A 15,545-nucleotide genomic window follows, 5' to 3' on the forward strand; every position below is an offset into this window, starting at 1 on the left:
AGAATTAGGCCTCTGGACACTTGCTGAAGATGACTTGAGTTGGCAGGCCTAAAAGCCCCTTACCAAGAGAGAGAGAATTTGACAGCAGGACACACACACACACACACACACACACACACAAAGAAGACACAAATGTGGATGCCGAGGCGGCTTTGAGCCATGCTGGTGTTGCTACTTGTGGAGCCCTGGAGTACAGGCTATCATCATCCCTATCATCATTCACCCAAGCTGAGGAAGATTCAACGGCCCGAAGGAAAGAGGCTACACTTCTGAACAATTCGAAGGAGACTGAAATTGTGCTAACACGCAAAGATCCACAGCAACATCCTCAATAACCCATATAAACACTAATACTCCCCTCCACAAATCCTTGATAGAGAAAAACAAGGCTGCGGCGGGCGTGAAAGGCACAGACACTGAACAGGTGAGCAAGCCCTTGGCAATCACATCCTGGGTCGATCAGACCTTTCACACACACACGCACGCACGTACACTTCATTCATCACAGTGAGGAACACTACACTTACATCTTGCTTTGAGCTACAGGATAGGAAGGAAGACACTAGAAAACACACACCAGCTCTGTGCTCCTTTACTTCAGAACATGATTAAAATGTTTGTGGGAAGTGGGGGGGTCAAAAACAAAAAAAACACAAGGGAGCGGAAAGGGAATGCCGAGGCAAGAATGCCGAGGGAGTAAGAAAGAGACGGGAGTGGTGGAGGAGGAAGAGATTTGGGGGAGAGGTGCATCTAAATGAAAAACAGAAACTAAGTTGCAGTGGAGGAGAGGACAGGAGAGGAAGCGGAGAGCCGATTGATCCAATCTCAGTGTGCAGGAATCAACGGACGACTGAAGAGGAAACGATAAAAGAGGATTAGAGAGATAGAAACAGGGGAGGAGAGGAGGAGGATGACTGCACGGACACTTCTGTAAACAAACCTGAAAGTAGATATAATGAAAGATTATCAAGGGGAGGTGGGCGGATTGGAGAGGTACACGGCGTGATAAAGATGCAGCGAGAGAGAGAGAGAGCGAGAGGATGGACGAGGGAGGGGAGAGAGACGAGAGAAAAATCAGGATCATTAAAAGAACGTGTCGATGGGAAACCTTGGCATGTGGGCAAGAAACACACATGCCAGCTTGTGCCAAGAGGATGTTTATGAAAGGGAAGCAGGGATAGTGTGGCACTGAAACATATGCTAGTTGATATTCATAGAGCATCCCAATATGGTCTCAGCTCGTACCTTGACAGCCCCTCTTGTGTGTATGTGTACCTCTTTCTTTCTTTTTCTGTCTCTCACATGCCGGGGAAAGAAATAGTCAGATTCGAGCTAAAAATACTATTAAGAAAAGAGAAAAATCAAGTCTGGGTCCACGTCGAATTAGGTGGCACACACTCTTTTTCACCCTGACATATCAAATGCTGCCGGTGTCGAGCTGAGACAGGAGCTAGTTGTTGTTGATACAGATCTTTCTCTCATACACAAACGCACACATGCATCAGAGGCACACACACAAGCATGTACAGGTACACAAATGCGGCTATTTTTACATCCATCTCACAGAATAGAAAAAAATGACACCAAACCAATATTTGGAGCCATTATTCTTTTTCCAGCTGATAGTGACTTCAGTCTTCACTGCCAGGAACTCATTTCCCCCTCTCTCCTCCTCCTCCTGACTGTCCTACTGTCCATCTGTCTCCTCGCCTCCACCCCTCCCTCCTTGCCTCTCAACTATTGTTGCCATCTCTCGTTTGCTTTGCATGGATTTTGACTGCAGCCAAGGGGCAATTTTACATGTAGCACAGAGTTCACATACAAACACACACGCACAAACATGCATGTGCAGAAGGGGCGGAGAAAGGGGGGGGGAAAAAAACTTGCCTTTAGAGGATTTGTTTATCAAATGTGCTGTCAAATCATGTCAGGCATTTCACATCAGGGCACATTTTCCAGCCTCGGGCTACTTAAAAGAAAGGATTCAAACACGAGGACGCCACAATGCAATTTCCACAACTTTCACCACTGTATATTTTTCATATTCTAAATATAGTGAGCCGTGAATGTGCACGTACGGAGATCATTTTATCTGAATTGTAAATTCATGTTATTGATGTTGGTGTCAAGGATTTGCAAGGAGACAAATCATAAAACATCGACCAAGGAACCTATTAATGTTGCAGAAAAATGCTTCTCTGTAAAACATCTCACTAAAACATTTCTGGGGATTTCAGGACCACTTTCCTGAATAATTTATAGAAATTTCACGAACAATAACAACTGAGTGAAACCATGCATTATACATGTCAGCTTGTACTGAGACTTCTGTATGTGAATGCTTTGTGCTCAGTACATTTGTTTATTTGTGTGAGCAAATTTCTCAGTGTGTGTTTTGGTCACGACCTCTGATAGATAAATTGTGTTTCTGAGTATACAATATGAAACCTAAATTTCTCTGCTTTTCTTTATTATTCTCTTCAGTTTTATCATATATATTTATTAGGGGTAGATATAGGACAATAACAACAAGTTCAGTAGTTCTGCTACTCTCTGAGCCATCAACTGGACTGTGGGCAATTAATCTGATTTCCTCCTCCCCGATCTCGCCTCCATTTTAGTTTCATATCACTCACTCCATTTCAGTTAATCTCTGTGGAAGAAAAAAAAAACTCCTCTTCACTTATTTTCCCTTCCTTCAAATGTCACTGTCCAATTTTCTCCATTTCTGTCGTCCCTTTGCTTTCTCCGATTCTCGTAATCCTCTTCGTCCAGTCAATCCACCCCTCATCACACTCTGTCTCTAAATGTGCGTTTGTCTTTTGCTTGGTCGCCCTGACCCATATAATAGTGGGCAGCTTCTTATAAGTGCATCTGATGATTCAATCCCCAAATCTTTTGCACTTTAGAGATTTAAAGAGACTCTACTTTTATCAGCAGGTAGAAAACACAGCACTTTGGTCGAGTAATTTTGGAGATAGACCCCACAGCGAAACTCTATCTCGCTCTGTCTCGTCCTTCTTTTTTGCTTCCTTATTTGAATATAATGAATTTTTTTTTCTCCATTCATTTTAGAATCATTGGGTTTCAGTGTCTGTACTTTGTTTTGATCCAGTTTTCCATTTTCTCTCCTATCAGGAGCTGTGCGCCACCATGGCAGCTGAGAGTGTTGCAGAACTCCGCGATTGGCTCTTCCTGCTCCTCCTGTGCCTCACCTTATTGGCTGAGGTGCTGGAACTGGCGGCAGCGGCAATTGCCATGGAGACGGGAGAGGGAGACGAGGGCATAGTTTGCCCCTCGGTTTGCCGCTGCGACGAGGGTTTTGTCTACTGCAATGACCGTGGCCTCAGCATTATTCCTCCGCTGCCGTTAACGGCTGCCATCCTGTACTTACAGAGCAACCGCCTGAGTAACGCCGGGCTGCCACCGTCGCTGGAACGCAGCACTTCCATACGAGTGATTTACCTGTATGCCAACCAGTTGGATGAATTTCCTATACACCTCCCGCCTTCATTACGGGAGCTCCATTTGCAGGATAATAATATACGAACGTTACCGCGGTCGGCTCTTGCCAAGTTACCATTACTAGAACGTTTACACCTGGATGATAACTCGATATCCACCGTTAGCATCCAGGACCGAGCCTTTTCTGGGACCCCACGGCTTCGACTGCTGTTTCTGTCTCGGAACCACCTGTCAAGCATCCCCGCAGGCCTGCCAACATCCTTGGAAGAGTTGCGACTGGATGACAACAGAATCAGCACCATCCCTACTCATGCCTTCCGTGGGCTCTCCTCTCTGAGACGCTTGGTCCTGGACGGGAACCTGCTGGCCAACACACGCATAGCAGATGACACCTTTTCTCGTCTTTCCAACCTGACTGAGCTTTCACTGGTCAGGAACGCTCTGCAGTCTCCACCTGCCAACCTGCCTTCAGCTCACCTTGTGCGACTCCATTTGCAAGACAATGGTATGACCCACATCTCGAGGGCGGCGCTAGATGGGATGCGGCGGCTGCAGAGGCTGGACCTGTCGGGGAATAATCTCACCACTCTGCCCCGGGGACTTTTTAAGGACACAGAAAGCCTGGAGCTGCTACTGCTGCGAGGAAACCCCTGGTACTGCGGCTGCAACCTTCGCTGGCTCCATGCCTGGCTGCACGGTCGGGGGGCGGCGGTTACAGTTAGGGGTCTAACCTGTCAGGGGCCTGAGCCTGTAAGGGGTCAGGCCCTTAGAGACCTAACTTCTCTGATGGAGCAGTGTGAAGGTCCCCCTCCTGTTCCTAATACTGGAATAGGGATGAACCCAGCAGACAAAGATGGAGGAGGTGAAGATGGTGTTGGAGGGGGTCAAGCAGTGGCTTCAGTCCCCCATGGCAGCACCACCACTACCTCTCTGCTCATCCCCACACAGGGTTCTCTTTTCACCCTGCGAGCTAAGCGGCCAGGCCTAGTTATGCCTCTGCCCCCAGGTGAAGGAGGGCACGTATCTGGAGAGGCACTGGAGCTGACTGTAAAACCTCTCTCTTCAGACAGCGTGCTGGTGAGTTGGCTTTGTCCAGAGCCGGCACCCTCCTTCCGCCTGTCGTGGCTGAGGCTGGGCAGCAGTGCAGCTCTCGGTTCAATAACAGAGACTTTGGTACCTGGAGAAAGGAGGCAGTATCTTCTAACCCAGCTCACCCCACGCTCCCATTACCTCATCTGCCTGCTGCCATTACGACAGGAAACTTCCTTTGGGAGCCCCAGCATGGGTTCGTCTCGAGCTGTCAGCACGGACACGGACAGTAAAGACTCAGCCCCGGCCTGTGCACAGATAGAGACTGGAGATGCTCTGGCACACTCAGGAGAAGAGGGCTCAGATAAAAAGGGACGAGACTCAGAATTAACAGCCCTGCCACTGGCTGGGATTATTGGGGGTGCCACAGCATTAGTGAGCCTTCTGTTAATCTTTGGCATCTTCTGCTGGTATGGACAGAGATCAGGTTACATATCCGGGGACTCGGGCTCATACAACAGGGGCCGGGGAGGAAAACATTATGATGACTATGTAGAGTCAGGCACCAAGAAAGACACTTCCATCTTAGAGATCAGGGCCCCTCCTGCAGGGTTTCAGATGACAGCTATGGCCCATCAGCCTGTTCAGCCTAAGCTGGAGGATGTCACCTACATCCACACCATTTTCCCCTCCTCCTCCTCCTCTTCCTCCCAAGCTAACGGGACCTACCGGAGCAGTCACGGAGCTGGCAGCCTAAATGGCACCATCCTCAGCCAAACCAGCCACCATCGTGTTACATATGGCACCAACCGTGGCTACAGAGAGGGTGGCATCCCTGACATAGATTATGCCTACACGTGATGATACAGGGACGCACTCCCTGAGCCACGAAAGCCCTGTTGGCTAGTGGTTATTTTGTCCTTGGTTTCCAAAGTACCCTCTGTGCCTCTGCTGGTTCAATTCTGATTGGTTTGTTAAGTAGAGAATTTCTGCTATGTTAATTGGACAATTGCTAGAGTGACAGAAGTGTAAGTCCTACTATACTCTTCTACTGTATAAATACAATTTATAGTAGGCCCTTCTTTCAGCGCTTCTTATAAATGGTTACAGTTTCTCTTTTGGATATCTCAGTGTCTTTCAAACCTACTGTTCTTCTCAGCTAATGATAATACACAGTAAATTATTTGAGGTTGATATACTAGGCTTAGCTGATTTAGAAGGAGATATATTTATAATATGGGGAAAAGGCACTTGATGTGTATAGAGATAGGTCTCAAATCTTCCAACCAACTGTAAGCTTTGTGCTGTATAGATAAAAGGGATGACAGAGGAAGAAATCAATGGTTGTTATAACCCACAGATGACAATGCATCATGGTTGACATGAAAAGATGTGTTCCAAGCCCCTTCCTTTCCTCTGGTTTATTCCCCTCCTTTTTAATTTTTTCCTCCATTCCGCCTCTTTTTTTTTTTTTTTTCTTCAGCTGAGGCTCTTTCCTTTTATTTCTCTTGTGTCTTTTGTGGTGCTGTGAGCAGAGGACGACTTTGTTCTCGCCAAGGGAGCTGACAGCAGTGATAACAGTTCTGACAGAGACGAGAGACACAAACCACAGCACGAGGAGACTAATGAGAGTGAGAGAGAGAGCATGTGTTTGGGTGGGGGTGATGGATGGATGGATGGATAGATGGATGGATGGATGGAGAAAACATCAAAGGAGATGAGGAAAAAAAGAGGGTGCGGAGCTGTGTTGGGGGGAATGTAGACGCAGAGAGAGGTGTGTTGGCTTCAGGCAAAGAGCGAGGACAGAAAAGGGGAGCTAAGTGGAAAAAAGGGCGTGTGACAAATGCAGCAGCAGGAGGTAAAAAAGCACACAAAGAGGAAAAAAGGTGGGGGATCAAGAAGGGAGTGGGTGGTTAAAGAAGAGGGTTGACAACTGGAATAATGTGACATCATAGTCCAAAAAAGAAGAGAAAAAAAAAGAATGAAGTTTTTGCCCACAGTGTACCCACTGCACTCAGCACATGCCGAGTGATAACAGAGTGCATGCTTCCTTCAAGGACTGTTTTCAGGTGCCTGTGATCATTGAAATTCAAAGATGAATTTAACATCGGTAGTTACCTTTCACCTCGTGTATCTTTTTTTTTAAATAAACAGCACATTTCAGGATTTTAAAAACATCGGTAGGACAACAACAAGGACAAGAAGCACGGCGAGACAATCTGAGTAAAAAATACACTGATTGCCAAGACCACAGGACAACAGACAAGCCTGACAAGAACGACTATTATTGTAAAAAAAAAAAAAAAAAAAGGAAGAAAAAAAACTTCATCTTGGAATTTCAGCACTGCATGTACCCAGTTTTTATTGTGGTCTGGTGTCATTATTAAATTATCTTTGCAAATGAAGTGAAAGAATCCTAATCACACATCTTATTATAGTAACCCATTATCTTCTAGAGGATGGCTAAACCTTCTTAATTAAAAATAAGTTTTAGCAGCTGACACTTTTTTTGGTGGAAGTTGGAACGGCACTGGTCTGATTACTCTTTGTTAAAATCCACTCTTAACAAATCTATTCGACTACAGCGGGGGGGAAATATTTTTCTCTGTGTTTATTTAAAAAGAGAGTAAGAATGATTTGTATATAAAGACCTCTATTAGTGCTTACAATATATTGATTGACTACAGCAAAAATACCAGACAGGAATCAGGAATCAGTTAAAAACACCTGACCAAACTGTAAAACTCCCAAAATTAAAAATTTAAATATTTTATCCCTCTGTGTAAACAAATGCCAAATGTTTCCCTGTTGCAGCTTCCCAATTTTAAGTATTTGCAGTTTTTCTCAGTCTTATTACTCAGTAAATTGAAAATCTTTATCTCTTTTTACTGTTAGTTAAATGAACCAAGCAGTTCAAAGACATTACCCCAGGGTGCAGGAATCTAAGACAGACGTTTTTCCACAATTGCCTCACGTTGTATGGACCAGATGATTCAAGTGGACCTATTCTGCTCATTTCCAGCCTCATATTTTTATTCTTCGAGCACCAGAGTTGCTTTGCATGAATTACAATCCAAAATTACCGTCATTTATCTCGGTGCAGCCCCTCAGTTCACCCACTGTCTGAGATGAGCCACTTCAGCTCCCTTTCCTGTGCCCCTCAGAGGGTTTGAACAGCAGACTGGTGGGAGTGCTGTGCTCACAACTAGAGCTGTGTGCCTGTGATGACCATATTATAGAGATCGCCTCGTATTTGATATGAACAGATCAAAGAGTAGAAACAAAAAAATAACAGAGCAATTTGAAGTTAGTTTTTTTTAAGGCCCACGTTTGAAATAGGGAAGCGCATAATAGGTCCTCTTTAATCAGTTAATTTAGATCAACAATGAAATTGTGGCCTTTCCTCTTACACTGTCATATACAAAGGCAATTCATTTACTTGTATTATAATAAAGATTAGCTGAATTGGAGAAACTAAAACAACTAGTATAATCACACCTGATCTAGTGCATTCTGGGAGGTGAAACGTATAAGTTGACTCAGGTCGTGTGGTTTTATAGGCCTTAGCACAGCATAGACACTATGTTCTGGTGACTGGGATCACAGCCTGACCTCTACACTGTGCAATTCAACTCAAAGACAACCACAGGGAAACGAGCGACCCCCTGCTTTCTGACCGCCTCTCGCTGACCACACTAATGTACTTTAAGGCAGGAGGAACATCAAAGAAGACGCTAATAAAATACAGCCAGAGATTAACAGGAAGAGGAAGAGGAGAAGGTAGAGAGAGAAAAATAAAGGGGGAGAGTGGAGAGGGGTGATTTAGATAGAGCCTGTAAGTGTTGAAACCCAAGTCTTACTTTGTGTAGCTCTCTTTCTCTTTTTCAACCTGTGTTACAGTGTACCAGTAATATTGGAAGAGCTCCGGTGTGGGTTTTTTAGGGTTGTTTTTTTTTTTTTTTTGCATTTGTTTTATTATTTTTTTTTAATTTTTTTAAAAGCACTGAAGCTTCCTTTCATTCTGTGTAGAGATCCTTTTCCTTTAAAAGTGTCACCCTCAGATGTGATAATGAAAACACTCTTATGTATAAACATAAAAAAAGGGTGCAAAACGCTATTCCATTTATTGGTCTGTCGTCTTTTTTTCTACGCAGATGAATAAAGACTTCTAAAAGGAAGAGCGGATTCGTGAGTTCTGTGTGTGCGTGCGTCTGAGTGGAGTTCATCAAATCGGAAGGAAAGGCTGGAGATGTCAAATAATGCACCAGAGTGGGCGGGGGGAGGGCTTAAAAACTAAAAATCAATGGGAAGCTCAGATTATTAACATGATTTATGACGAGACGGAGCAGGCCTCGTTAAATCACACACAGGGGATGAATACATCAGCGTCTATGCGCTCCGATTCCATTCGGAAGGACGCATGTTTTTATCCTGACAAGTTCAAGTGCGTATTTCACAGAGTGACACAAGAAACTCGGCTGCGTCCATTTGTATGGATGTGTTTGTGCTCGGTGCTCCTGAGTTTGGGTGAAGACATGCCTCTCATTCTAAGTGAGTGCTAATGCTTGTGTAAGCATGGATCAATATAACGAACGGGGGAGTGTATAAGTGTCCATCTTAGAGTAACTGCTTGTGATGGGTGTTTGAGAAGGAAGGAGTCTGAAAGAAAAATACTGTAGACAGAAATGGTTTGCCGCACGCTGATGACTTCGTATGACTATCTACAGGATCTGTGATTATACGTCTGGCGGTGTGCGGCTGCATCTTGGCGTCCACGCTCTTAACAACAATGGCCCGAGTTCTCATCGGTCATTATGGACGCCTTTCACTGCCGCGGTCCATTATCTAACGTCAGGTCCTGCAGCTTAATTATCCTAACTCGCATTACACCCAAGAAAAAGATGTATACTCCGAGACTGGGGGTAAGCATCTGTTTGGGCTAAATTTATTCTTGCACTGGTCGGTTGCATTTTAAACTCTATGCTCAGTATTTTCTTCACAACAGTGCTGCCACGGATGATTTAAAGCCGCAACGCGAGTTATCTTCCGCTGTTTGCGTGCATTTATAAGCTTATTTAGTGAAAAGGTCACTGTATTCCTCTCAATGCATGCATTTGAGGAAATGCATGTATGCATGCACAGTCAACCGAATCAAATCCACAACATAATCTTTTTGGCACAGATAGTTTGAATGCAAATGTTTCTACAAATACTGAGGCAGAGCTGAGAAAAGAAAAGGCACTGCACGGGTGAATGTGTAAGTTTACATTTTCTTTCTTGACTTCGCAGCAGTCAAGGGCACGGCAGAGAAAAACATGAACAGATGCAACATATAAACATGAGAGGACCTCAAATACTGCTGCGTTGTCAAAGCCGCTGGCGTTTCACAGATATGCACAAGGTGTCCTTTAGCATCGGTGCCATTATGCACTGTCTTTACGGCAACAGTCAAACTGCCCGTTTACTTCTAACTCATCACATACAAATGCTTATAAATGACTTCTTGGTATTGCACTTAAACACACAAGGTAGCTGTCATTTTTTAGCATGCATTTAATTTGTGAAGGGGCTAATTGTTAAGCCAAATTAGCGCCACAATCTCAGGGACAACAGACAGCTATTTAATTTTTTTTTTTTTGCTTTATATGCTCTCCATCTGACCAGATTCGCATTGGTCATTGCCAGAGTTACTTTCATACAAAAAAGGGCACCGTATCAACAGCCAAATAACCTTAAAATTCACTGAACTTTCACTCTGAGCTAGAGCCAAACTAAATGACACAATGTCAAAGACCCTGCATTTTGTTATCACAGCTCCACAACCAGTAAAGCTTATAATCTAAAAATGCTAATCTAACTTGTGTGTGTTAGGGTGTTCTGCCAACTTTTGTGCCTAATGCTTTAAGCTTTGAGTGTGAACATATCAGAACTGGCACATTTCAGTATGTTTGATCTCATAATAATGTTGTTATGGCACGCAGATCCAGCCACAGCTTCACCGGCTGCAGCGGCAGCTACTTCCAGATCAAGCTGAGTGTGACGTTTCAGAAAAATACAGCACTGTGCAAAAGTCTTGAGCCGGCCCTCAGTTCTTTATAGAAATGGAAAACGGGTACAGCAGTTTCTTGAAACAAACATTTTCTCTGTCAAGATGATCACACACAGGGTGCCGCCGGTGCGTCGAGCCACCTGGGGGGCTCTTCAACTGGTGGGGGAGATTGTCACATCTTGCAGGAGCTTTCCTCTCCTCAGGAGCTCCCTCTGCAGGAGGGGGAGATACAGGAGAGGTGGGTGTTTATTGTCTTATGTAGTCTGGAAGATGAGTGGATGGTGGGGTGGGTGCAGTTTTCTCTGTGGTGGGGTTGGGTGGACTGTCCCGGGCTCTGTGGGGCCGGGCGGCGCTGCTGCACTGGGCCCGGTCTGGATGGGCCTGGGCCCCCTTTCCCTGGCGGGTCGCGGAGTATGGGGGTGCCTACTGGGGTCAGCGGGGGAGCTGGCCCCAGGGAGGGGTCACTTGCCCCTCCCTTCCTTCCCTCCCCATCTCCAGCTGCCTCCCTCTTCCCGCTCCACCACAACCACCCACACATGCAGGGCCTTGGAGTAGGGGTATGTCACCAGGGTGCAGAGGAGGCTACCCCCCCCTCTGTCCCCTTCTGGCTGCCTCTGCCTCAATTTTATCCCACAACTTAGACATTCACATTACTCACACTCTCATTACACATACATATAGGATCTTGGGGGTGGGCACGATACACGGAGTCCAAAGTACCATCAGGGTGTACACCCCACCCCTGGCATCGTTGCCCACCTCTCAATTTTAAATACACGTAGACATTGAGGGCTAGCAGGAGGGACCATGCGCTTACCTGCTGCTCTCTGGCAGGTAGCTCCAAGCCCTCCTGGGTTTTAAATGCACCTTAGAACACACATGCATCAACACTACAATGAGCGGGTGGAGGGAGGTTCGGAGTCTTCTCTCACCCCCGTTCTCTGCGACCTGCTGGAGCAGGGGGGCTAGGACTAGGAGGAGGAGTTGGCCGTCCGACTGCGGTCTGGAGTGTGGAGCCTTCCTGCTGCTGCGGAGTCGGGGCGGTCTGCCTCCCCCCACCGCAGGGAAAAGGGAAACACCACCTGGGTCTGGGTGCAGTTCCCCCCTCCAGGGGCGGGGGCACCTAGACCCGGTTTGTAGAGTACGCTTGGGGAGTGTGATCGTGTGTACAACGTCTCTTTATGTCTGTCTCCACGTTGGTTGAGTGTGGAGTAAGTGCATATGAGAGCATGAGGGTGGGAATGGATGTTTGTATCTGTGTGTGCCTGTATGTCTGTGTCTATATGTCAGGTTGGGTGTTAGGCGCCACCTCTCTGGGGACATCTCAGGCCCTCCAAGGTTTGGAGGCCTATCTCCCCCTACCACCACTTCCCCTGCCAGTGGCGGACCCCCTCAGACATCGGTGCGTTGGTGGTTCTTTGTGTCCGGGGATGGGCGTCCAGGTACACACCGGCTCACTCCTTGGCGGCCGCTTATCAGGGCCTGGAGCCTGGGGCTCGCTCGGGCCACTTCGGAGGTGGGGTGCCCCCGGCCTCTCGGCCTGGGGCTCGGTCACTCAGGCGCAGCTGGCTGCCGGCGGAGCTCACGGGCGCGTCACTGCAACTCCCCCTGGCTTCTGCTCCGCGGCTGCTGAGTGAGCCCTCATCTGGGACTCTCCTCAGCTCTTTCTGGGACAGTGGCGCGGCTGCCCCTCTGTTGGTCTTCCTTGGTCTCTTGTGTTCTGGGGGCCTCTGGATGTCTGGAGTTTTGATCTCCTCCACACCTGCTTCACGCCCTGGAGGACGGGGCTGTGGCCCCCCCACACCCTCTAGCAGATTATTACATGAAGGAACCTTTTAAAAAAACAAAAAACAAGCGCGTCCATGCTCACAGGTGTACACACGGGTGATCACACCCACAAACTACACCCTTTTTGGCTCCTACCTCAAAGCACACTGTGTTCTGTTGATCTTATGTGCTGCACAATAATGTTTAACATTTAGTATTTACTGTCATATTCCCATATATCATTGTGATGTTGTTTATTCTATTACTCTTGTTCTCTTCTGCTTGCTTTCTTTTTTCTTTCTCAGCAGGTGATCCAGGTGATTGATATATGCATTTTTTTTTCTCTGCCCGTTCTGTTGGTTTTTGTCTTTTGCCCTTCTCCCCCGTCCCTCTTCTCAGCTGTTTCTCTTTCCCTCTTTCTTTCTCCCCTTCTTTCCCCCAGTCAAGTCTGTCCCGTATTCATTAAGTGAAAATAAAATAAACAATAAAAGGTGAATCAAATGGACCATTACGGCAAGGCTGGGATGGTCAGTTTGGTAAAGTAAATCCGTTGGGCATCTTTCTTTGCCTTTAGACAACAATTCTGATGGCAAAAGAGCCAAACGGGACAGGCTAAAAGAGAAAAAAAAAAAAAAAGAAAAAAAAAAAAAAAGATGATCACACACAGCTTTAATAATGTTGAGGTCCAGGCTCCGGGGAGGAATAATCAATGACCGATCGTGCTACAATTTGTGTTTTTCTATCCACGCAAGCTTTTATTGAAATGGCACCGCGTTTGAGATCATTCTCATGCCGAAAAATGAAACTGTTGTCAGTCAAATTAATTCAAGTTGGTGGATCAAAATCAGATCCCCAACACCACTGTCTGCAATGCAGCCAAAAGCATGACGAAGCCTCCACCGTGTTTTATAGATGGTTGTATCTGAACCAAAAATTTCAATTTTGAATTCTTCACTCAAGGAGACCTGTTTCCACTGATTTGCAGACCAGTTCATCAGGGTAGAGCAGGTTATCTACTAATGAATGTTAGATAGAATAGTTAGATAGCATTTATCTATAAGAAAAAAGTGCTTGTGTAAATGAGACGTTATTTAAAGCACCATGAGAAACAGTCCACTTATCATCTCTCGGGTCTCTGCTGGATTTCTTCCTTAGGACATGAATTTCTGCTATATTTTTTTTAATCCTGCAACTTCTTCCTTTGCCTTCTACTTTTCCAATTTCCATGGCCTGAAAAGAGTTGTTGTTCCAGACATGCGGTTTAATATTCGATGCTTTACCTTGATTTCTGGTTAGAGATTTACAATTCATCATCTTTTAAGTTTATATGTTGACATTATTAACATCCAGCAGTTAAAGAGGAATATCATCATTCACTTTAAGTTGAGTTTATATGAAAATAAAAAAATCTGTTACCTATCATTTTGGTGTAAAAGACAGAACCAACACTAAATGAGTGAAGCAGATACAGAAATGCAGACCACACGGCAGACTGACGTGCCAGTTTTTCAGCTCTTTAGGAATCACCTTGTTGGTGCAAAAATACTATTTTATGCCTGTCACATGGGAACTAAAGCAATGGGAACAAAATGTCTATTTTTGTGGCCGGCTGCTTGTAAGTGCCTAATGATACAATATAACATAGGTTCTTTACTTAGTTGACATGTGAAGACAACAGTGCTTCATACATTGAGTTAGGCACCTTATTTATGCTTGAATGATTCGTAGGTCAATGTTAAGTGGCTTAAACAATGGTCAGGTATAAGGACTGGATGGAAAATGGGTAAAAATGTAGCCAATTTCCAAACACAAACTTTTAAGGAGCTTCAGAAACCCAGATCAATCAACCAATCAATCAATCAATCAATCAATCAATCAAAGCTTTATTCGCCACATGTAGGTTGCCCTGCAGTGAAATGGGACCCCCTGACCTTACACACACAACACAGACATCACATGGGGATACAGGTCGGAGATGGGTAGCGTTACAGAAAAACACTGAAATGTACACTACAATGGGAAAGTACAAGAGGAAAAAAAGAGACCTCTACTCATGCTGTGCTTCCATGGTAGGACAGCATGAGAACAGGAAACAAAAAAAACTCCTCTGCACAAAAAGCACATAAATGTCCACAGCACAACTTTGTGAAAGACATGACAAGCCACGGGATTGGGTGGGGGGTGAGGAGTAATCCGAAGCGAACACAGCAGCCGCCCTGCACAGCGCTACCATTCCAGCGCGGCACACAGACCTGCCGTGTTCCCCCGCAGGAAACAAGCATCGAAGGCGTTTGGAAAGGGAGGGGGATGAGTGTGTGCTTATCAGTGTAAGTGTATGTGTGTCCATAGTTCAGCTTCGCCCTGCTAGGCTAAGTAAACAGTCTTCCAGCCAACCCAGGTGGCCTTGCATGGAATGGGAAGGAACAGACTCAACACAGTCGTTATCAGACGAACTATTACTGAAGATCGCTTTAAAAAATCTAAGAAATTGTGGCTCCTTTGAAGCCAAGTATAAAGAAATAGATGGCTCAAGACTTTTGAGCAATACTCTAGCTCAGTGTCGGTGGTTATTTAATTATTTGGTATTCTGTAAATACTTGTTTTTCATGTCCATGTAATTCAGTTACACGTGGACCGTGGACTTGGCTCTTTAACCAGTCTTTCAGCGTCCAATATTACTGTGACTGATGTGTCAAGGCCCTAAAGCCCAAGGACACCGTGTGTACCCGACAGAGCAGAACTATTTCACACACTGGAATGAAAATGCTTTAGTATACAGCAAACAAGCAGCAAACAAACATAAAAAAAATATGTTTTTTTATTGAAAAAAAAATTCAAATCAGGTCTTGAGTTATGATTCAAGTAAAAACATGTTGGTGACTATAACATGAAGGCTCTTTTTCCTGAAGATTGGATTTTAGTTTTTCCTTTTCTCTCTTATTCATTTTACAGCTCGACTCCAAACAGCACCTTTCCCCACTTAGTGTGATTTTTTTTAACAAAGCCATTTTACTTTTTGTTCATTAAGCAAAAACTCTCTCGAGACCTTGCCTTCCTCAAATCTTTGCAGGATATGAAAACAGCTCTCAACAGACGTGCACAGATTTACAAACACCAACTCATGACAAACACAGCAGTTTTAAATCAATTTTAAAGGTTCTCATTATTGGACACACATTTGTATAGCCTGAATTGACAAGGGACCAGTGATCCCGGGGGCCAGATTAAAAACACT

The 15,545-nt window shown here is 45.2% G+C and overlaps 2 protein-coding genes across 4 annotated transcripts in view; one reads left to right on the forward strand and one right to left on the reverse strand.

The window, feature by feature from the left end:
* The window catches only part of macrod1 (mono-ADP ribosylhydrolase 1), a 153,112-nt gene that overhangs the window by 110,343 nt on the left and 27,224 nt on the right, over positions 1-15,545 (reverse strand). The gene's annotated exons all lie outside the window — the stretch shown is intronic.
* Positions 369-8,431, forward strand: flrt1b (fibronectin leucine rich transmembrane protein 1b). The gene is made up of 2 exons (XM_085362988.1): positions 369-424; positions 3,139-8,431. Exon 2 carries the CDS (start codon positions 3,154-3,156, stop codon positions 5,353-5,355), a length of 2,202 nt encoding a protein of 733 aa, XP_085219114.1. The 5' UTR covers positions 369-424; positions 3,139-3,153; the 3' UTR covers positions 5,356-8,431.

Source organism: Diplotaxodon limnothrissa, linkage group LG2 (genome assembly GCF_057381915.1).
Source record: "Diplotaxodon limnothrissa isolate DT_005_m linkage group LG2, D_limnothrissa_male_GT1.1, whole genome shotgun sequence".
NCBI classification, from domain to species: Eukaryota; Metazoa; Chordata; class Actinopteri; order Cichliformes; family Cichlidae; genus Diplotaxodon; species Diplotaxodon limnothrissa.

Bases quoted from the DNA above. Each gene is read 5' to 3' on its own strand.
- flrt1b (XM_085362988.1), top strand. From the start codon at position 3,154: ATGGCAGCTGAGAGTGTTGCAGAACTCCGCGATTGGCTCTTCCTGCTC.